The sequence below is a fragment of the Sphaerodactylus townsendi genome, linkage group LG06, assembly GCF_021028975.2.
Source record: "Sphaerodactylus townsendi isolate TG3544 linkage group LG06, MPM_Stown_v2.3, whole genome shotgun sequence".
NCBI lineage: Eukaryota > Metazoa > Chordata > Lepidosauria > Squamata > Sphaerodactylidae > Sphaerodactylus > Sphaerodactylus townsendi.
The window spans coordinates 11,034,242-11,058,008 of record NC_059430.1 but is presented as its reverse complement, the minus strand read 5'-3'; the positions used below and the strand labels follow the sequence as shown (position 1 = coordinate 11,058,008).

Below are 23,767 nucleotides of genomic sequence, written 5' to 3'. Positions count from 1 at the left end.
TGTGAGGCAGGAAGGGCAAGGAGATTGTAAGCCCCTTTGAGTCTCCTACAGGAGAGAAAGGGGGCAATATAAATCCAAACTACTACTACTACTCTTCTCCTCCTCCTCCTCTTCTTCTTTTCCTCCTCCTCCTCCTCCTCTTCTTCTTTTCCTCCTCCTCCTCCTCCTCCTCTTCTTCTTTTCCTCCTCCTCCTCCTCCTCCTCTTCTTCTTCTTCTCCTCCTCTCCTCCTCCTCTTCTTCTTCTCCTCTGCCTTCTCCTTCTCCTTCTCCTCCTCCTCCTCTTCCGCCTTCTCTTCTTCTTCTCCTCCTCCTCCTCCTCCCCCCCTCCTCCTCCTCTTCTCCTCCTCCTCTCCTCCTCCTCCTCCTCTTCTCCTCCTCCTCCTCCTCCTCTTCTTCTTCTTCTCCTCCTCTCCTTCTCCTCCTCCTCCTCTTCCTCCTCCTCCTCCTCTTCTCCTCCTCCTCTCGTCCTCCTCGTCCTCCTCCTCCTCCTGTTCCTCCTCCTCCTCCTCCTCCTCCTCCTCTTCTCCTCCTCCTCCTCCTTCAACACATGCCGCTGTTTTCTTAGCAGTGCTGTTGCCTCTTTAAAGCCCGCTCCACTCCAGTAGCTTTAGCACAAGCGCCCAGTGCTGTAGCACCCAAGTCTCCCTTTTTGCAGCTGAGCCTCACTGAAGATTCCGGCGTGGAGAGTTGCCTCCGCTCCCCCAGGCGTGGGAAAGCCAGCCCGGCTCCGTTTGTTTGTGCAAAGCAGCTGGAGGGGTGGGACGGGCCCACGCAGGACGGCAGGCAAGGAAATGCTCCGGCCGCCCGGAGTTACAGCCTCCTTCCTTAAGCGACAACTTTTTGAGCAAACCGCTGCAGACGAGGAAGTGCCCGTGGGGGAGGGCTTTGTCCCAGAGAAGAGAGGAGGAAGGAACGGAGGCAGAGGGGGAGGGAAAAGAGCATTTGTGTGCGCTGCTTTGCCTTGGGGCTGCTGCACCTCTGCACCCGGAGAGGAGAGCCCAAGGAATCCTCCTTCTGGCCAGCTCTGCTGAGAAGCAACAGTTCAGCCGCCGAGATCTGGGGCTGTCTTGGCTAGGCCGGACATGAGGGTGCGGCTGGCCAGGCGCTGGTCCTGGCTTGGCAGAGCATGCCTTTTCCTGGCGCTCTTGACGGCTGCTGCTTTCATGCTGGAGCTGTCCATCTCTGGCTTCCAGGAGACGTCCTCTGGGAGCGGTGTCACCCGCCGGCGGTGGGAGAGACGCTTCTCAGGCCAGGCCGAAAACCCCGAGGAGCTGGCCCGACCCCTCTATGAGAAATCTTCCTCGGATTCCTACGGCTTAGGCGAGTGGGGCAAGCCGGCCCACCTGCAGCTGGGCCCCGAGGAGAAGAAGCTAGAAGAGGAGCTGATCGAGAAATACGCCATCAACATCTACCTGAGCGACAAAATCTCTCTGCATCGCCACATCCAAGACAGCCGGATGCCAGAGTGCAGGGCCAAGGCCTACGACTATCGCAAGCTGCCCACCACGTCGGTCGTCATCGCGTTCTACAACGAGGCCTGGTCCACGCTGCTGCGGACCATCCACAGCGTGTTGGAGACTTCGCCCGCCATCCTGCTGAAGGAAATCATACTGGTGGACGATTTGAGCGACAAGGCCTACCTCAAGGGGGAGTTGGAGCGGTACATCAGCGACCTGGAGAGGGTCCGTTTGATAAGAACCAACAAGCGGGAAGGGCTGGTTCGGGCCCGCCTGGTCGGGGCTACCTACGCCACGGGGGACGTTCTCACCTTTCTGGACTGCCACTGCGAATGCGTTCCTGGGTGGCTGGAGCCGCTTCTGCAACGGATCTCTGAGAACAAGAGTGTGATCATTTGTCCGGTTATTGACACCATTGATTGGAATACATTCGAGTTTTATATGCAGTCTGGGGAGCCGATGATTGGGGGGTTTGACTGGCGGCTGACGTTTCAGTGGCACTCCGTGCCGGAGTATGAGCGGCAAAGGCGGAAATCCAGAATCGATCCAATAAGGTCCCCTACAATGGCCGGGGGATTGTTTGCAGTGAGCAAAGAGTATTTCGAGTATTTGGGCACGTATGATATGGGCATGGATGTCTGGGGAGGAGAGAATTTGGAACTCTCTTTTCGGGTATGGCAGTGCGGAGGCATCTTAGAGATCCATCCTTGTTCTCATGTGGGCCATGTGTTTCCTAAGCGGGCGCCATACGCCAGGCCAAACTTCCTCCAAAACACCGCCCGTGCTGCCGAGGTGTGGATGGACGGCTATAAGGAACATTTCTACAACAGAAATCCTCCGGCGCGGAAGGAAAACTACGGAGACCTTTCCGAGAGGAAACTCCTGAGGGAGCGCTTGAAGTGCAAAAACTTCGATTGGTATTTGGAGACGATATTTCCTCATCTGCACGTGCCAGAGGATCGGCCGGCCTGGCACGGCGCCATCCGCAGCATGGGCATTTCCTCGGAATGTCTAGACTACAACTCACCTGAGCACAATCCGACCGGGGCCCACCTTTCCCTCTTCGGCTGCCACGGCCAAGGAGGTAACCAGTTCTTCGAATACACTTCCAACAAAGAAATACGGTTTAACTCCGTGACGGAACTCTGCGCTGAAGTTCAAGAGCCGAACGACTTTGTGGGCATGAGAAACTGCCCCAAAGACGGAGCTGCAATCCCAGACAGCATCGTATGGCATTTTAAAGAGGACGGGACGATTTATCACCCTCGCTCGGGAAAATGCCTCAGCGCCTATCGCACTCCGGAAGGAAAACCGGACGTGCAAATGAGGACCTGTAATTCGGCAGATAAAAATCATGTGTGGCGGTTTGAGAAATAGAAAGGCCTGCAAACCAGGAATCCTTCCTCATGAAGGATTTACATCCCCACAGACATGGGTTTTAGGCCTGGTCAGATCTAAAACAACTTCATACATTGTTAATTGGAAAACTGCTGTGAACTGGGATTCTCCCCCCCTCCCGCCTTGTTAAAAATATTTTGGAACTTGCCAGTTTTAAGTGCCTGTTATTCTAAATTAAGGTGCTCCTTTGCAATCTTATTTGCCTTGTAGTGGGGGTGGAAGTTACACCGCCTCGGTTAAACTCAATGTTTATTAATGTTAAGTGCAAAGATGTCACCCGAAGGGGAACGATTTCAAATCCTGTCCGTTTGACAGAGCCACAGGAAACCTTTCCTATTCTAAGGAATATTCATGATATTTGGCTTTGTGATGGTGTTTTTTCAGTGCTGACCTACAAAGAGACATATGACAGTTTGGGAAGAGTATGATTTTTAAAGAACTGGCTTAATCGGCCTTACCTAAGCTCACTTTTCTGGTTTTTGTGACTTTGCGTTTGGCACATCCTAGGTTTATTTTACCTGCCAGTGACGTCCTGAAAGGGAAGGGCATTTGTAGGTTATTCGGAGTCACAGTAAGGCAGTTGTAGGAGAGATGCACTATATGGTGGGGGAAAGATCCTGAAAAACTCTTCTTCCTTGTACCAAAAACTTTTGACCTGATATTAATTCAGGTATTTTTTAAAAAGAATGTCAGCAATTGGTCATTGTTCTCCTTAGGAAGTCTGCTGTAGCACTTGTTCAAATAATCTCTAGCAAAGCTGTCTCTTTAGAAGAAGAAGAAGAAGAAGAGTTTGGATTTATATCCCCCCTTTCTCTCCTGCAGGAGACTCAAAGGGGCTTACAATCTCCTTGCCCTTCCCCCCTCACAACAAACACCCTGTGAGGTAGGTGGGGCTGAGAGAGCTCCGAGAAGCTGTGACTAGCCCAAGGTCACCCAGCTGGCGTGTGTGGGAGTGTACAGGCTAATCTGAATTCCCCAGAGAAGCCTCCACAGCTCAGGTGGAGAACCTTTGCGGGGGGAGGGGGGAATAAGCGAAGCAGTTTAGTAGCGATCTTTAAGGTGTGCCTTACTTGGATAGAATTCCGATTCTGCCCCGCCCTGCTGAAATCTAAAGCAATTATTTGGAAACTGTAACGTGTCTTCAGCAAAGGTGTTGCTGCAATTCCTCAAATCAAGCACGTGTCAGACACACAGATTGCTTGAACGTGGCAATTAACCGTGACGTTTCAAATTTGCCTGGCAAGTAGGTTTGCTGCAATCGCTCCAGAGCAGGAAGTAGCTTTCCAAAAGAGATAAAGCTGTACAGCCAACCTGTGTGGTCCACGCTTGAAAGCATTTGGAGTGCTTTCGATAACCCGGTTCCACGTCAAGCGCAAAGGAGCTTGTTAGACTTACAAGTGAGAAGGCAATGTCTGAAATCCCACAAAGTTGTCTTCTTTAATTTTCCTCAATTGCCTCTGGGTGTGGGGTAGACTTGACAATATATGAATAATGACGGACTGGGTTGTTGTGGGTTTTGGGGGCTGCGTGGCCGTGGCCCAGGTGGTCTTTCAGAGGCCTATCACAGCAAGATGTGTTTCTCTCCATTACTCAGTAGTGTACTTGGTGAGTGGTTTGTTAATGTATACTGTAGGCAGCCCCTCTGTAAGTTACTTGTGGCTATAGTTGTAGATCATAACCACTGAAATGTTCAGCGTTCTCCACCCCCGCGCCCCAAGTTGGTTTTGTTGTATTTCTGGGTTGAACATGTCTTGATGCTACATCTGCATCTTGGGTGGTTAAGAGCGTTGGTCTTGTGAGCGTTCTCTATGCAGAGGATCCTTCCTCATATAAATGGTGAAGTCTCAGAAAACTTTGCCATTGGCAATAATCTTCTTTCTGAATAATCTACCCTCCAATGAGGAAGGCCACGCAGACGCTGTATTGGTGTCATGCAAATCGGGTGGCTGCCAACAGGGGAAGCTCTTGTAGGTAGCTCTGTGTCTCTGTTTCACACAGTTACCTTCCAGGGTTAGAAGTGTTATTCCATAACAGAAGGACTATTGCCCCACCCTCCCCCATGAGTATCCCCGCAAATGCTGGGCTGTGTGTCTCAAGTAGTGTCCAGTTTTTCCCACTGTTGGTTTATATTCAGGTTAATATATTCCTGTTTTGCACTAAGCCTTGGAATGGAAAAGCACCATTTTTTCTCAAAGGGCTCTTGGCCTGAGGCAGCTGGCTTGCTTTAAACTAACCGCACGCTTTTGATAGTTTCTGAGGTTGGCATGTGTTTGCTAAGTGCGTGGCACGCCACAACGAGTCTAGTGAGTATGTTTCAATGTATAGTATCCAGAGGCGCAGGAGTGTTAATACCCAGTAGAACCCACCCGTTTTGAGGGCATGAAGGGTGGCTATACTAAACATTGTAAACACTGTCCCAAGAACATGGTTCAGTGTTCAGTACCGAGTGCTCTGTGAGTACAAAGGACCTGCATTGTATTATAACATTCCTCAAAGCAATGTCATTTTCCTGATCTCCCGGCTATTCTAAAAAAAATGGAAAGCTGGCATTTACTAGGAAATAAGATATAGGGTTGGTGAGAAACAGGATTCCCCCCTCCCCCAAATCTTTGACAGTAAAATGGGGTGCATTATTAATTACCCATGGGATGCTCGTTTCACAATGATGTCTTAATATTTAAAGGGGTAGGAGTTGATCTGTGGCGTAGGAGGTTAAGAGCATGTGTATCTAATCTGGAGGAACCGGGTTTGATTCCCAGCTCTGCCGCCTGAGCTGTGGAGGCTTATCTGGGGAATTCAGATTAGCCTGTACACTCCCACACATGCCAGCTGGATGACCTTGGGCTAGTCACAGCTTCTCAGAGCTCTCTCAGCCCCACCTACCTCAAAGGGTGTTTGTTGTGAGGGGGGAAGGGCAAGGAGATTGTAAACCCCTTTGAGTCTCCTGCAGGAGAGAAAAGGGGGGGATATAAATCCAAACTCCTCCTCCTCCTCCTCCTCTTCCTCTTCTTCTAGTCCAGCATTTTGTTTTCCATAGTGGGTCCCCTAGACAGCTTTGGCAGTTGAGTAGTAGCTGTTTGGCAAAGGTGCATTGGTTCTGAACAGTGGAGGTTTCATGTAACCAATGTCTCTGATTGTCATTGATTGGAAAGAAGAAGAAGAGTTTGGATTTACATCCCCCCTTTCTCTCCTGTAGGAGACTTATAGGAGCTGACAATCTCCTTGCCCTTCCCCCCTCACAACAAACACCCTGTGAAGTGGGTGGGGCTGAGAGAGCTCCGAGAAGCTGTGACTAGCCCAAGGTCACCCAGCTGGCATGTGTGGGAGTGCACAGGCTAATCTGAATTCCCCAGATAAGCCTCCACAGCTCAGGCGGAAGAGCGGGGAATCAAACCCGGTTCCTCCAGATTAGAACGCACCTGCTCTTGCCCGACTACGCCACAGAGGGCATAATAGTCAAAAGAGTACATGCACACATTTAGACTGGGCTACACTTCTACATTGTGTTTGTGCTTGTTGGAATGACTGTAGTTGATGTAGTTTAAAAAAACATTTAAAGAAAAGGAATGACTGCAGTGATGTGTACACAAGTATTTCCAGTTCACGCTGTGGTTGTTCCTGCTTGTAATTGTGGGTCGTTCCCAGACTCAAGGATGCATCGAGGAAGATGAGTTTGGAGTAGTTTTAACTTCTTGTTCATCTCCTTTAAAAACCATCAGTGTATATTGTATCGTGAAAAGTCTTGAGGCTGCGTTCCAGGACCGGTATTATTTTGGCGGGTTCTTTTTGGCGCCTTACATAGTTGCGTAAATTTTTATCATGTTTCCTCTTGTCCATCTCTCCCTCCCACCCTCCCCCAGTCCTAAATGTCCACTGCGAACTAAACTTCATGAAAACACGATGAAAAGAAATCGGCTGTCTCTGGGCTTGGGAAACTACAAATGGGTAGCCTTTCAGATTTTCCAAGGAAAGGGGGGGGAGTGCCTTATAAACAGCTTGTTTTTCGCTGCTTTCTCACAAGTATTTCTAACTGTCATTCCTTGTAATTTATTTACTAACAACCCTCCACATACACACAGAGGTGGGATCCAGCAGGTTCCCACAGGTTCCCAAGAGTAGGTTACTAACTATTTGTGTGTGCCGAGAGGGGGTTACTAATTGGTGATTTTACCATGTGATTTTTGCCTTAGTTATGCCCCTCCTCTCAGCAGTAGCGCGCAGAACTTGAAGCAGTCTAGCAGGAGGTGCACCGGCGTGCGTGGCAGCCTGCGCCTGCGTGCATTCGTTTCCCACCCAAGGACCAGAACAGCGACTGCGTCCTTGCCACAGCTCCGCCCAGGAATGCCCCGCCCTGGAATGCCCGGCCACGCCCCCGTCGTGCCCCGCCCAGCCCCATTGATGCTACGCCACAGTTTGAATCCCACCACCATGGGAACCTGTTACTAAAATTTTTGGATCCCACCACTGCATACACACCTTTAGTAAACCCAATACTACCCCCCCCCCCCCGGCCCAACAGCCTTAACAACAGATTTTGGGAGCTAACCGTCTAGAAGTCACAACAAGAGGAAAGAACTGAACTGAAGATAGAGCTATGTTTATCTGATCTAGTTATGTAATCTGAGCACAGGTTTCTGTGAGGGAGAATTGGGATTGTATGCTATGCCCGCGTGGTGATCATACAGAAATATAACTGCATGGAGGGTGTGGGGAGGACGGCTAATACAACTGGACTGCTTAAAATTGCACACACACATTGTAGAGTAAAAACGATTTTTGTAATTGTGCCTTACAAGAACAATGCCAGTGGTTCAAAGCAGATGGTACCAGGGAGCAATAGGTAGCTTTTTATACCGATAACAATTTACTAGTTCAGGTAGTGTTCCCTAGGCTAGAATTATGTGGATCGTTCAAAGAAAGTCCAAAGTTGTGCTGGATGTTTTCAGACTCTTGAGTTCCCTGCTGAATTTGTAGCTTTGACATCTGTCAATCTATGCCATGAAATAATCATGTTTGAACTGGTTTTGTGATGAGATTTGCACAAATCATAACTGGCTGTCCTGGGAATAGAATTGTCCTGAAGCATTTCAGTATAGTCTTTTGTGCACATTTAACCAGAATGACATGCCTACTAGGAATTGCTCTATGCTATTTTTGGGGTTTGGGGTTATGGTATGGTCGGGCTGGGCTGAGGGAAAGGGCTTGGGTAGCCACAAGTGACCTTGTTAAAGTTTCTGTTAAAATATACTTATCTGTAGCTGGATTTATGCTCAGTTCAATGCTAAGCACTGTTTCCCTTGAAAAACAGTGGAGCCTATGCAGTGTTTATCTGCCAATACGCCTTGTTTCTTTTGGAATTCAGGAAACTGTTGTACTTCCTATAGGAAACTACTTACATGACATATTTTAAGGTTTTTCTCCGAAAACCCCTCTTATTTAAGCAAAAGCCTGTCTGTGGAAGTTGGCGAAATACTCCTTTTTTCAACAGCAGAGACTGGTATTGAAAAGTGGTTTCCAGTCAGTGTGTTCATCTAATTTTATAGTGACAAATGAGATTGTTTTTGTTAAGAAAATACTGAAATATTTTTACATCAAGAATCTGTAGCATAGCAATCTTAGCATAGCATTGTGCTCTTTAAAGCTACTTCAGGGTAAAAAGCAAAAATAATAGTGTTTACAGGTTTGGGCAACAGATACGCATTGATTGTACTCTTAATTCATCAAACAGATGTATTGAAACTACTGATTTCCACTGTCCACTTCTTTACCGAAATAACTTTATAATGTGTACCTATGATCTGTTTCTTGGAAAAATTAAATGTGTTCACTTTTAAGCTGGGCGTGCTTTCCTTTATTCATAGTAGTTATAGTGTTCTAAGCCGAGAGCGGATGACTAAGTATGATGTATTTTACTAGGTATTGCTGTGTGACCCCCATTGGCCTAGCCCTATGCCATCAGAGGATTCCTTGCGCGACTGGTTTCCTATGACAGCTTTTGGTTAATCCAGTGCCATATGGAAAACATGATGGTGAATAGGGAGCCAGAGGAAAAATATGAGAATGAAGACGGTGTTTATTCTCTTTAACACATAAGAACTGGCCTGCTGGATCAGACCAGAGTCTATCTAGTCCAGCACTCTGTTACTTGTAGTGGCCCACCAGGTGCCTTTGGGAGCTCACACGCAGGAGGTGAAAGCAATGGCCTTCTGCTGCTGCTGCTGCTCTAGAGCACCTGGTCTGCTAAGGCATTTGCAATCTGAGATCAAGGAGGATCAAGATTGGTAGCCATAGAGCGACTTCTCCACCATCAATCTGTCCAAGCCCTTTTAAAAGCTATCCAGGTGAGTGGCCATCACCACCTCCTGTGGCAGCATATTCCAAACACCAATCACACATTGCGTGAAGAAGTGTTTCCTTTTATTAGTCCTAATTCTTCCCCCCAGCATTTTCAATGGATGCCCCCTGGTTCTAGTATTGTGAGAAAGAGAGAAAAATTTCTCTCTGTCAACATTTTCTACCCCATGCATAATTTTATAGATTTCTGAGGGGAGGGTTCCTGCTTTTTGCTAAATCAAAACAAGTGTTTCTCCCTGCAACCAGGATCCTAAACCAAAAGCTTGCTATGTTGGAAAGGCATATAGCTGAGATTGCTTGAGACTCCACGAAAAGGTTCTTTGACCCAGGCTGACCTGGTTGCTGGTTGGAGAAAGGTAATAAAGGTCATGATAACCAGGAAGAACAGGGGCTTTCTGCACCTACAGAAAATGCTACCCGGGGCTGTCAAACTGCGTCCGGTGCACAGTCTATATTTTCCGCCCCCCCATGGTGCTCCCCTTCCCACACTTACCTTAGTTCCTTTCCTTTTCCTTAAACTTGGAAATTTAAGTTGTATGCTGCCCTTCCCTGAAGGGCTCGGGGTGGTGAACAACATCATAGCAATACAATACATTATAACAATACATAATAATACAATACAATCAGTGGTGGGATCCAAACATTTTAGTAACAGGTTCCCATGGTGGTGGGATTCAAACTGTGGCGTAGCGCCAATGGGGCCTGGTGAGAGGGCATGACCGAGGGCGTGGCTGCCGGGCATTTCCGAGGCGGGGCATTCCTGGGCGGGGCTATGGCAAGGAAGCAGCCTCCTGCTAAGACTGGCTTCCAAAGGTTCTCTTGTACATACTGCTGAAAAGGGAGGAGAGCAGTAACTAAAAGGCAAAAAATCCGCATTGTGGCAAAATCACCAATGAGTAACCCCCTCTCGGCACACACAAATAATTAGTAACCTACTCTCGGGAACCTGTGAGAACCTGCTGGATCCCACCTCTGAATACAATAAAACTAACAATCGTCTCAGCAATAATAATAATAATTTCAAACTCTTAACAACATTTCAACCAGATAAACAAATATTCAACATTCCCATGTCAGATTAACAAAAACATAAACCTCATTAACATAATAATATTTGATAGCCAAACATAATAACATTTGATAAATACCACAATATATAGGAACAGAACTACCACGTTACAACATCTATAATAATAAACAGCGTCTTATAACAAATCCCTATAAGGACATCAAAAGTATTATTAGTAATCACATAATAATGAAACATAGTCACATAATAATCACATAATACCATAATCACCATACAACGTAATATAATATAAAAGGGGAACAGGAATCATCAAAATTAACCTGATAATAACAGAGAGAAAAATAGATGGCGAATTCCTATCAAATTCTACATTCCAAATACCTGAGACTAAAAGACAATCCTACGCTACCGATACTACAAATTTACTACTACATATACTAACTCAGCCAAAAGGGTCTAATTGTCATCATTATAACAAAAGGAATCAACAATCTGGCTAAACTCTATAATTACATGCCACCGAAAGACACAATACGCCCCGAGTTGACTATACAAATAAGTCCCATGTTAACTACAACAAACCTAATTACGGTACTTGAACAAACAACAGTGGGAAGCAATGTGCATCGAACGCTGAGGGCTGACAGTAGGCGTTCCATTAGGGAGCTGCCGCTGCCATGTTCTTACAGGGCGCACCCTACTCCCATGTCTGCAGGAGAGAGTCTCCAAAGTTTCCTGGGGGCCACTGCCACGCAGTGGCGTAGCGCCAATGGGGACATCTGGGGCAGCTTCTCCCAGGCGCGCCCCTGCCAAGTCACGTGGGGGGCGGGAAAATCCCCTCCACACTTCCAGGAAAGAGGAGGGGCTCGGCTCGGCCTCGGAGCACCATGTGTGTGCCGCACAGACCGGGAGGAGGCCTGTGCCCTTCGGCCTCCAGATGGCCCAGCAGGGGGTGGGCGGAGGTGGGAGACAGCCAAGCAGCAGCAGCGGCGGCCACTTCCTGCTCCTCTGACCAGCGGGGCTCTCCTCGCCGTCCCCACCCCGCGTTTCTTGCCTGGGCTCCACTTTCCCTATGGGAGCCAGCGAGCTCGCCCTGGCCACGCCAACCCTTCTCCTGCTGCTCCCCCTCCACTCCCACCTCCTCCTGTGTTTGCGGCCGCCTCCCAGCACCTTTAATGGCCCGGACCCTCCAGCGGCCACAGCAGCAGCTTGTTTGCCAGCCCTGTAGCCGCCGCCCCCACCAAGGGCCGAGAGGAGTGCCACGCACGGTGCGGGGGCAGCCAGACGGGAACAATTTAGAGAGGGGCGAGGGGGGAGGTGCTGGCCAGGCCGGGGGCGTCTCCTGGGTTCGGCCAGGCGCCTGGGGATGGGGGGGGAGGCGGAGCCCTTTTAGTTTTGCCCCACTGGAGAAGCATCTGGACCTGGTCGGGGGCGAGATTCAGCCGGAGGAGAAGGCGTGTGCGCACGGGTGCAAAAGTGCTTCTCAGGGGGGTGGGGTGTCCACCAAGGCTCTCCTCCATTTCCCGGGACCCACGAGCCCCCTTCGGCGCGGTTTCCCTACTGCTACTTGCAGAAGTTGGTGCCTTTTGTGTCTTGGCTCAGTTGACTGTTGTGGAAGTTACTCGGGTGCAAAGGTTTTTGGACTTCCCTGCTCCTCCGCCCTTTGCGGTAGATCTTGGGGGCGGGGGAGGAAGAAACTCACCTTTTCTGTCCTTTCCCAGATCTGCCCTCTGCTTTTGTTTTGGCCTCTTTTAGGAATGGTGTTTTTTTTGTTTAAACAGTTCTTTGAACAATCCTCTTCTTTCCCACACCTCCCTGACTTGCTGTGCTCTTGTACTCAGTGCAAAACAGAGCTGGCTGGGTACAAAGGAGCTCATTGGCTGCTCACAGAGCCGTACCGGGGGGGGGGGGGGGGACAGGCGCCCAGAGACAAATTGTCTCCAGGCGCCCCCCTGGAGGTGGGGCGGGGCTCTGCCACTCCACTGACTCATGGGGCTCCACCCCTGCCCACTTGCCAGCTCCCAGTCAGCAGCCGGCAGTCCCTCTGCCCTCCCCTCAATGGCCACGCCCCCCTGAGCCCCACCCCCACCTCAGTGCCTATAAAAGCAGCTCTCCAGCAGCCAAGACCTGCAGTCTTTCTGGCCTCCTCGGAGGGGAGGGCAGAGGGACTCCTGGCAAGGGGGTAGGGTGGGTGGGCGCCCTTGACCCCATGTCAATGATGACATGGGCAGGGTTGAGGGCGCCCAAAGACAACAAGACAGAAGGACTTCCTGCTGCCTTGCCGTCTTCTTCCTAGTCACGTGGGGGGCCGATTTTGCACCCCACGTGACCAGATGGCGTGCGCCCGGGGACATGGGTTCCCCCATGACCCCATGGGTGGTACACCCCTGATGAGGTCAAGATGGCAACTTCTGATACAAGGCCGGGCTGAACCGCTCCAGCGTCCACTGGGGCCCACTAAAGCAGGTAAGGATAACCGTTTCCCTTTTTATTTTAATATTGAAAGTTGAGGCTTCAGTACACACAAACAAAAGAACTAGATGCATCAGAAGAGGAGGACCCTGATGCTACCCAAATCAATAAAGGGGCAATGAAAGGTATGTTTTATTCACATGTCATGTTAGATTTCCTCCTTTACCTTCCTTGGGGAAAATGGGCCCTCTTCAGTCATTTTCATTCTATTGGGAGCTACGGGGAGAGAAATACCATATACTGTTGGCTTTAGCCCAACATGTGTCCCGGCTAAGAATTTGCCCACTTCAGTTAATTTTAAAAGCATTTCCTCAAGGATGCCAACCTCCAGGGGCTGGCTGGAAATTTCCCAGAATCAAAACTGATCCTTACCCTGCAGAGATCAGTGGGAAAACGAGCCCTTTGCATTCTTTCATTGAGGAGGGCAAAGAAATGGCTTTAACCCAATGTTTCCCAGCTAAGAATGCACACTTAATTTTCAGAGCATTTTCTCAAGGATGCCAACCTCCAGGGACTGGCTGGAGAATTTCTGGAATCAAAACTGATCTCACTGTATGTTACAAAGGTTAGACCTTTATTGTACTTATCTGTAGTTGTCTTGTAGTTTTACCCTGCTCATGTTGTTCTGCTACAAAGATCAAAATACCCCATTGATGTTCAGGCATTGAAGCACAGATTTTTAAGGGAAGATATTTATTGCCCTTTCCCCCCACTCATACAGACGAGGAGTGATTCTAGAATTTAAAGAGTTGGACATATGCCCACTGGACATTAGGGGCATAAAGATATTGTGCAGTCTTCTCACGCAACCTTTCTGGGCTGACTTGGCTGTTGTCAAGAGCAGCAGTGGCGTAGTGGTTAAGAGCAGGTGCATTCTAATCTGGAGGAACCGGGTTTGATTCCCCGCTCTGCCGCTTGAGCTGTGGAGGCTTACCTGGTGAACTAGATTAGCCTGTGCACTCCCACACACGCCAGCTGGGTGACCTTGGGCTAGTCACAGCTTTTCGGAGCTCTCTCACCCTTACCCACCTCACAGGGTGTTGTGAGGGGGGAAGGGAAAGGAGTTTGTCAGCCCCTTCGACAGTGGAATTTACTGCCTCCGAGAGTGATGGAGTCTCCTTCTTTGGAGGTTTTTAAACAAAGGCTGGGTCAGCAAATGTCGGGAGTGCTTTGATTGAGTGTTCCTGCATTGCAGGGGGTTGGACTTGATGGCCCTTGGGGTCTCTTCCAACTCTATGATTCTATGAGTCTCCTACAGGAGAGAAAGGGGGGGATATAAATCCAAACTCTTCTTCATTCCAAGCCATGAGAGACACAAGTCAAAGAGGCGCTGATTATGTAACCCCAGTCCCATTCAATCTATCTTCATACCTGCAGTGATTTCCCCCAAGTTCTATCATTCACTTCCATTTATTTCACAAAGTTATAAAAGTTATACGAACAAGCAACATATCACATTATACATAGCCTCTGGACAGAACAGTGACAAAGACCCTCTTCAGATCCACAAACATGACATTTAACGTGTAATATTTTCACAGAGAGAAACTGAAGCGTTCCTTCAACTGGCGACGAACGGCTCTGCCAAGCTTTTGGCAGAAGGGATGAGACAGTCACAACGTTATTCCCAGAGCCTCTTCATTCTGAAGTTTATTTTTGCTAGGGATCTAGCATCAAGTCAGACAAGTTATGAGACTTCAGTTGGGTGCCTAGATAAATACCGCTCAATCTTAAGCATACAAGGAAACGTGAAACCGTGTTGGTCTCAGAGAAGCTCATCAACCACCTTGGGCCTTTCCTCGTTTGTTTTTTGCAGCAATGTTTGTTTAAGTGCTCTGATCTTCTCGTCAAGTTCAACCAAAGAATAGTTCTGTAATTTAGAAAAGAAACACAAACAACATTCGTAAGAGCTCCAAGTAGTTTTCATAGGCTACGAAGGTGGTGGGATTATTTCTGCACTGAAAGTTCTAAATCAGGGGTCTGCAACCTGCAGCTCTCCAGATGTTAATGGACTACAATTCCCATCAGCCCCTGCCAGCATGGCCATGGCCAATACAGCATGGCCATAGCCAATACAGCATAAGCAGACTCAAACACTACCAAAGCTGTCTTTTGATAGAGATCTCAAGTGGAATTAGATGATTTTGAGAGCTAGCATTAGCATTTTCTCAGAGACACTCTATGAATCCTGACAAACAGTGTGTGTGAGATGTATTGTCGAAGGCTTTCACGGCCGGACTCAACTGGTTGTTGGTGGGCTTTCCGGGCTGCGTGGCCGTGGTCTGGCAGATCTTGTTCCTAACGTTTCGCCGGCATCTGTGGCTGGCCGGTGTGTGATTTGTGTGTGGGGGCAAAACATTTAAACTAGCTTAAGGCGGGAATTTTTTTTTTAATCTTCACAGGTTAGAGGAAGAGAATGGGAATGGAAAGAGCTTCTTTGAATATCCAGTGTATAGTTCCAAGGATTCATGCACTTACTTGATTCGGTTGGCCTTTCCTTCTTTTGCCAGACAAATTCTACAAAACATCAACAAAACTGAAATGTAAGTAGATCTTTACATGCAGTCGCAACATAAACAGTGAAGCACTATAACAATATAAGAAATCCTCTCTCGTCTCCTTTTATTCAATAACTTCTACTTTTAAAAGCCTCCAAAGGAGGATAACAATAAAATCAAGCTAAGAAATATGTTATGAGTAACTAACAATAATAGAACTACCACTACTGTTGCACTCTGGCTATAACTAATATTTCAGATACATTTATCTATATACATGAGTTTATATCATTGTTCATATTTTTTATATTTCATTAGTTATAAATACAATCATTTCTTGTCGACTACATCCAACAGATAAGTTCAACTTATTTAAGAGTTACTTACAGCGCTCTGAAAATATTCAGGTGACATTCCTTCCAATTCAAGAATTTTATCTTCAAGCTTTTTAATTCTTTGATAAATGTCTTTTGGGACAGGTCCACCTTCAAAAATCAGAAGCAGCATCAGAAAAGCCATTATTTGTGGCCAAATTTTACCAGAAATGTGGATGTTAATAAGGAAATTATAATACACTATATCAGAAACTCACTTTATGGGATATGGAGAAAATACAGGAAGATATTTTATGTGAGGATACCACAATGGGTATCAAGAATGGAAGCAAGACAACAATCCAATGGAAAAGTGAGATACACTTGGCTAACCTATTGTGACATACAAAAGAAATTAAATGGACGACTACAGCTGAAATCAAGAGAGGAAATACACATAAATGGTGAACCTTGTGATGAGATAACATACCAACAAATAAAGGACAATATGATGCATGACATTGAGAGATGGGAAATATCAATGGAATGGACAGAGTTTTAACAATGAATATCAAAACAACCACCACCACCACAATATATAAAATACTACTGGAGCAAAGAGTAGAGCAAGACCTGATAAGAAACTGCATGAATGAATGGGCAAAACTCAGAGGGAAAATAATATCGTTACATGAATGGAAGAGATATTGGAAAACCATATATAGATACACACCAAATACCAACATCTGGGAATATAACCTGAAAATGTTTTACAGGAATTATATAACGCCAAAAATCCGAACTAATTACAAAGCTTCTCTACTAACCTGTGTGCAACCTCAAATGAGCCTCAATATTTTGCAGCCGCTCTTCTATAGCTTGATTCCCACAATCGCGGAGGGTGTTTACTTTATGACTGGACCCATGAGCGTTTTCATTTCTCGTTTGAGGGCCGTAGGTATTTACAACTCGAGAGACTAAAATTAGATAGGATAGGATTAATTTTTACGCACGAACAGGCAAGTCAAGGTGAGATGTGTTTCTCTCCATGGCACACTGTGGAGTTCAGGGCCTCTGAAATTGCCAGCCACAGATGTGACGGAAATGTTAAGAGCAAAATCTACCAGAACACGGCCACGCAGTCCAGAACACGGCCACAACAGCTAGTTGATTCTGCCCAGGAAAGTCTTTAGCAAAACTCAACGAGCCTTTTTATTCATACTAATTGTGTGGTTTAGCGTTTGTTTACAAAATAATTTCACAGAACAAAACCCCGCACTTAATATGTTGACAGCAATGAAACCCAGTACTGCTTACCCTTTATATGACTTTTAAATCCTGGATAAGGTGTGAACACGGCATCAGTTCTAGCACAGCTGTTTTCTAAGAATTGGGCAAAGAATTGGTAATTAGCACTTCTTTTAAAACACGCATTCTAGAGACTGAACAGAACAGGCTAACAAATCAAATCCAGGAACAGACAATGTGCAGAAGAGCCAACGCTGCTAATGTTTACAGAGGGTTTTTGTTACTCCATCCCAGAATACAGCACCTTTATCTTCTAGGGGCATCATGAAAATATGTCTGAATCAAACATTAGTTGTCTGATATACATTTTCTCCAAGAAAGGGTATTCTGGGGCTAATTTGAAGAGTCATCCAGAGAAAACGCTCTTGATCAGTAGGAAACAAACAAATATAACCCCACACTGGATTTATTTTGAACATTCATTACAAAACAAGTGACAGGAAGGTTAATTCCTCCCCTCTATTTTCAGGATGCCTTCTCAACAAACAATATCTAGTGTTCTGGTGGGTTTTCTGGGCTGTGTCCAGACACAGTGTAACAGACTTCTCTCTGTGATACACCTCTGAAGATGCCAGCTACAGATGCAGGCGAAACGTTAGGAACAAGATCTACTAGACCACGGCCATAAAGCCCGGAAAACCCACCAGAACCAGTTGAACCCGGCCATGAAAGCCTTCGACAATACAATATCTAGTGTGTTGTGGGTTTTCCAGGTTGTATGGTCGTGTTCCAGTAGCATTTTCTCCTGACGTATCGCCTACATCTGTGGCTGGCATCTCTCTAGAGTATGCCAGCTGCAGATGCAGGTGAAACATCAAGAGAAAATGCTACTGGAACATGGCCATACAACTTGGAAAACCCACCACACACTAGTGATTCTGGCCACGAAAGCCTTTTGAATACCTCTTCTTCAATACAATTCTTACCTCACTTAAGAGGCTAGTTTGGTTTACAAATCAGTTTTACAGCTGAACCCCATGAATCTCAATGGGACTGTATCAGAATAAATACAGCATTTAGCTTAAGCAAATTACTTAAGTTTAGCTTGAACCACTGGGAATCGGCTTAGTATAGGATCATGGGGGATGTGAAAAGTAAGGTGTTTGTCTGCATTATGTCTAGCGAATAGCTTTTGTACTCACCCACAAAACCTACTTTCCCTTTTGTACAAAAAAGTTTTTTAAAGAGATGTCTAAAGTAAGTGGTGAAAAACCACAGTTGCAGACCTACGAAAATCAAATCCTGATTGGGTAGTTACCTTGGTTACAGTCAATAACGTTGCAAAATTCTCTGACGTTATTTTCATTTATTTCAGCTTGTTTCCTTTCGATGAAGGCTGATATGCGTCTGTCGATCTGCAAGTAACAGGAACAACGTGCATTGAGATGTTCACGATTGAAGTCTATAAAATTATGCATGGGATAGAAAATGTTGACAGAGAGAAATTGTTCTCTCTTTCTCACAATACTAGAACCAGGGGGCATCCATTGAAAATGCTGGGGGGAAGAATTAGGACTAATAAAAGGAAACACTTCTTCATGCAACGTGTGATTGGTGTTTGGAATATACCGCCACAGGAGGTGGTGATGGCCACTAACCTGGATAGCTTTAAAAGGGGCTTGGACAGATTTATGGAGGAGAAGTCGATTTATGGCTACCAATCTTGATCCTCTTTGATCTGAGATTGCAAATGCCTTAACAGTCCAGGTGCTCAGGAGCAGCAGCAGCAGCAGGCCATTGCTTTCACCTCCTTCACGTGAGCTCCCAAAGGCACCTGGTGGGCCACTGCGAGTAGCAGAGTGCTGGACTAGATGGACTCTGGTCTGATCCAGCTGGCTTGTTTTTATGTTCTTATGATTGCTATTCAAAGTGAGAGAATTGGCTGGACAAGGAGGGAAAACGGCCCCAGAGTCACTTACCTCAGCTTTTCTAGCTTTTATCTGGACCACTTCTGGGTTGAAATCCACATGTGCCTCTTTGGAGCTTCCAGACGCACAGGCTGTTTCCTGCACCTCCATCTGCGCATCTTTCTCTGTTACATTTGAATTAGCCTCCCCCGTTTTGCCTTCTGCCTTACTAGAATCCTCAGTGAGCATGACGTTTTTTTCTTTAATCAAAGACTGGAGTTTTTCTACAAATAGCTAAGGCATAAGCATAAGCATAAGCATAAGCATTTTATTGTCATTGTGCACGCACAACGAAATTTACAGCAGCATTCCTCGATGCACACAATTTCAGACTCATACAATTTCAGACTCATACATCATCATCCTCCACCCATCCCTACATAGCCCCAAATACATCAATATGAAGCAGCGGAGTTTAGCATAGCCACAGCTCTAGAGTAGAAGCTGTCTCTAAGCCTCTTTGTCCTAGTTCTGAGGGCCCTGTATCGTCTGCCAGATGGTACTTGAGTTTAAAAAGAGAGTGTGCTGGATGAGACGGGTCCCTTAGAATATTTTGGGCTTTATTTAGACTTCGGGCATTATAGATTTCTTCCAAGGAGGGGAGAGGGCAGCCGATAATCCTTTGTGCAGTATTGATCACCCTTTGGGCCTTCCTGTTAGCCACTGTGCAGCTGGAGAACCATACACAGATGCAGTAGGTTAGGACGCTCTCTATAGCTTCTTGATAAAAGGACACCAGAAGTTTTCGATCTAGTTGTTGCTTCCTTAAAAGTCTCAGAAAGTACAGTCTGCTGCTGGGCTTTCTCACCCTTGATAGTCTGTACTCCCCAGGTCAAATCCTCTTTAATCCATAGCAGCCCAGGAATTTAAAACTAGCGCAGCTCCACTTGATCTCCATTTATAGTCAAGGGCTGAATTTCCTGAGCTATTCCTTCCTATAGTCCACTATAAGGCTCCTTTGTCTTGTTAGTGTGCAGAACCAGGTTAGTTTTCCCTGCACCACATGAGAGAGCAGTCGGTCCACTTCATTCCGATAGGCAGGACTCATCCCCTCCAGAGATGAGCCCCACCACCGTTAATGTCATAATAAAATTTGATAATGGTGTTACTATGATGAACAGAATTACAATCCTTATGTATAAAGGGTGAACAGTAAAAGGGGCTCAACACACAGCCCTGTAAACGTTCCCATATTTAGAGTAAGAACTGAGAGCTTGGATTTCCCAGTCTAACCCTCTGGGAGCGATCAGACAAGGAAGTCCCCTAATCCACAAACAGATTGAATGTGAGGAACCAAAGATCCACAAGTTTTGTCACCAGTCTTTGTGGTGAGATTGTATTAAATCTGGAACTAAAGTCCGCCAAAAGAACGTTCGCACATAATTCCCCTGCTGTTCGAGATGCGTCAAAGCTGTGTGGAGGCTAATGGCAATGGCGTCCTCCATTAGATCCTATTGGTCCGATATGTGAACTGATGTTTATCCAAAATGTATCTGGAAGGCAAAGAACTAATATGCCTATATGGACCAGATTTTCAAAACAATTCATGATGATGGGGGTGAGTGCCACTGGTCTATAATCCTGAAGATTGTCAGGAGGAAGTCTCTTTGGTAGTGGCACACTGCTGGAAGCTTTCAAGCAAGATGGAATGGTGGACTGGGATAAAGATCGATTAAAGATCGAAATAAAGCTTGCACCAGCCAGTTGGTTAAGCATTCCTTTAACACCCGACCGGGAATACCATCCGGTCCAGCAGCCTTCCTTGGATTCACAGCCCTCAAGAGCACCTCACCTCATGTTCCTCCACAGTGAGGTGTGAGCTGCAATCACCTGGTGGCTGTGTGTCATCTCCTTCTGATAGACCTGTTTCAAAGCGGGCAAAAAAGTGATTTAGCTCCTCCGCCAGAGAAGAATCCCCATTTCTCCCCAAGGAGAAACAGAGAGAGACTGTGGGCAAGTAGCGTAGCTTGACGGTAAGAAAGCTTTTAAGGAGTCCACTGAAAATGATGCAACACAGCTATAGGTTGTTTGACAAAATGAAACATTGACTGTCTAATGAATTACTTAATTTTTTACAAATTGGTTAATTGCAGAGGCATACCAAGATGTTTCCTGGTGGGATAATGCCATTTCTTGATCCACCAAAAGCACTCTGCAAAACACATAACTCACCCAACGCATGTAATCATTATCATAACATGGCACCCACCTGCTATGTTATTGCCTAATTATAAGCCACGACACATGGAAATGTACTGCATTTATAACGCAAACGTGGAAATGAACAGGACTGCACTTGATTCCCCGCTCTGCCGCCTGAGCTATGGAGGCTTATCTGGGGAATTCAGATTAGCCTGTATACTCCATCACACACCAGCTGGGTGACCCTGGGCTAGTCACAGCTCTTTGGAGCTCTCTCAGCCCCACCTACCTCACAGAGAGTTTGTTGTGAGGGGGGAAGGGAAAGGAGTTTGTAAGCCCCTTTGAGTCTCCTACAGGAGAGAAAGGAGGGATATAAATCCAACTCTTCTTCTTCTACTCGCTCACAGAAGCCTACAATGCAATTCGCGTAGCTCTTCTGATAACCCCTTTAGATAACAGGTTGAAGTGCTTTACGAAATTCAAGAGAGACTGAAATGCACAATACAACCACACCATTCCTTATCCAGAGATGACACCACAGAAGATGAGATTTTGCAGCACGCAAGCTGCCACTGAAGGATTTGTTTGAAGTCTGGGGTTTCAAAGTGTAGAACAAAGCGTTTACCTGCAAATCTGAAATATGCTGCTGCAGAACACTTAAGAGCAACATGGGCTGGGGTGGCGGAGTGTGCTGAAACTTGCTCCAGTCAATGTTAATTTTCACCACATCGTCTCCAAGATTAAGCTTCAAAAGAACAAACAGTGTCATAACAGGATTACACTGCAGAACAGGATTTCACTTCTACAAATAGGCTAAGATCCCAAATTAATTAGACCCACAAAACTAGCAGAAAGAACTGCAATTCTTATTTGGCAACGTGCACTAATAATTTTCGTTGTTTCTTCCTGTCAATACCCTGTCATTCTGCTTCAGGATACTGATTTTATTATTATACAAAAAATATTTGCATTTTGTTTATACAAACGTTACTCCTGCTACCTTCGAGCATCACTACCTTCGAGCATACCTTCGAGCATCACTTCGAGCATTCTACAGAGGAATCATTGAGTCTGTCATCTGCACCTCTATAACTGTGTGGTTTGGTTCTGCAACCCAACAAGATCGACACAGACTTCAGAGAATAATCAGAACTGCAGAAAAAACAATTGCTGCTAACCTGCCTTCCATTGAGGACCTGTATACTGCACGGGTCAAAAAAAAGGCTGTGAAAATATTTACTGACCCCTCGCATCCTGGACATAAACTGTTTCAACTCTTACCCTCTAAACGTCGCTACAGAGCACTGCACACCAAGACAACTAGACATAAGAACAGTTTTTTCCCGAATGCCATCACTCCTGTTAAACAAAATAATTCCCTCGAACCAATCGTTAAACTATTTATTATATACTCTATTATAATTAATTACTGCACTACTTTTTTCATCATTCCTATTACCCATCTCCTCCCACTTATGACTGTATGACTATAGCCTGTGCTGACATTTCATTTTATTTTATTTTATTTTATGATTTTACATTTTATGTTTTCATTACTACTGATTGTTTCCTGATTGCTTACTAGACCTATATGACAATCATTAAGTGCTGTACCTTATGATTCTTGACAAATGTATTTTTCTTTTATGTACACTGAGAGCACATGCACCGGAGACAAATTCCTTGTGTGTCCAATCACACTTGGCCAATGAAGATTCTATTCTATTCTATTCTATTCACTGCATTTCCCCCAATCGCCTCTTATCACTAACCTGCCCCAGCAAGTCGGGCAGCGAGCAGAGGCAGCCTTCCAGGATCTCTAAGGTGAGCTTTTCCGCCGGGTCCTCCAATGGGGCAGACGCCTCCGCCGTGACCGAGCTGGGCTCTCCTGCTTCTGCAACCGAAGCCATAATAGCCAGTCGGACCAAACTGCTGTTCACCAGGGTCAGAATTACACCCCGCCCCTCACATTCCGTCGCTTGAAGATGATGTCAAGAGAGCCTTCCTAAGGAATATGCTGTTTCCTCCCACCCACGGGCGTTATTGACGGATGAAACAGCCAATCCGTTGCATCATGCAGAGTGGGAGGGGGGGGAACCAGCAAAAACTGAACCCGATGACAACCTTGCAGTCCTGGGGCGCCCTCTATTGATGCGGTTTTGATGGACAGCAGCTGATGGAAATAGACTTCTGTACCTGCAGAATAATGCACTTTCAATCCACTTTGCAGCTGGATTTGACTGTGCGGAATAGCAGAATCCACTTTCAAACTGTTATGAAAGTGGATTGAAAGCGCATTATTCTGCATGTGCGGAACAGGCTGAAAACCGAGGTGATCCACGAAATCCCCCTTTCGCACATGCAGAATACTGCACTTTCAATCCACTTTCACAATGGTTTGCAAGTGGATTAGGCTATTCCGCACAGTCAAATCCAGCTGCAAAGTGCATTGACAGTGGATTGAAAGTGGATTATTCTTCCTGTGCAGAAGGGGGAGTCAACTTTTTCGCCCAGGCGGGTGTATTATTCAGGAGAGGTTCAAGGGTGAATTTTTTTTTCTTTTAAAATGGATGGCAAATTTTCCCTGCCCCTCTCAATTCGTTTAGTTTCAATCCTGATGATATCTGAATAAGGAGAATTAAATAAGGATATGTATTGTCGAAGGTTTTCACGGTCGGAATCACTGGGGTGCTGTGTGGTTTCCGGGCTGTCTGGCCGTGTTCTAGCAGCATTCTCTCCTGACGTTTCGCCTGCATCTGTGGCTGGCATCTTCAGAGGAGATCCTCTACAGATCAGGCAGCCGAACAGGAAATCAAACCTGGTTCCTCCAGATTAGAGTACGCCTGCTCTTAACCACTACGCCACAGCACTTTTACTTTGCATGTT

At 46.3% G+C, this 23,767-nt stretch overlaps 2 protein-coding genes across 2 annotated transcripts; one reads left to right on the top strand and one right to left on the bottom strand.

Annotated features, from left to right (window-relative positions):
- The first annotated feature begins 627 nt into the window (after nt 1-627).
- Nucleotides 628-3,618, top strand: GALNT4 (polypeptide N-acetylgalactosaminyltransferase 4). The gene has a single exon (XM_048502149.1). It carries the CDS (start codon nt 1,084-1,086, stop codon nt 2,833-2,835), a length of 1,752 nt encoding a protein of 583 aa, XP_048358106.1. The 5' UTR covers nt 628-1,083; the 3' UTR covers nt 2,836-3,618.
- A 10,488-nt stretch (nt 3,619-14,106) lies between these two features.
- LOC125435885 (MAP3K12 binding inhibitory protein 1) lies at nt 14,107-22,852 on the bottom strand. Its single transcript, XM_048502349.1, has 9 exons — nt 22,654-22,852; nt 21,507-21,626; nt 18,752-18,973; nt 18,091-18,187; nt 16,842-16,907; nt 16,352-16,501; nt 15,598-15,695; nt 15,191-15,229; nt 14,107-14,582 (listed from the first exon to the last, which is right to left on the bottom strand). The coding sequence occupies exons 1-9, from the start codon at nt 22,789-22,791 to the stop codon at nt 14,478-14,480; spliced, it is 1,035 nt and encodes a 344-aa protein (XP_048358306.1). The 5' UTR covers nt 22,792-22,852; the 3' UTR covers nt 14,107-14,477.
- Between the last annotated feature and the right edge of the window lie 915 nt (nt 22,853-23,767).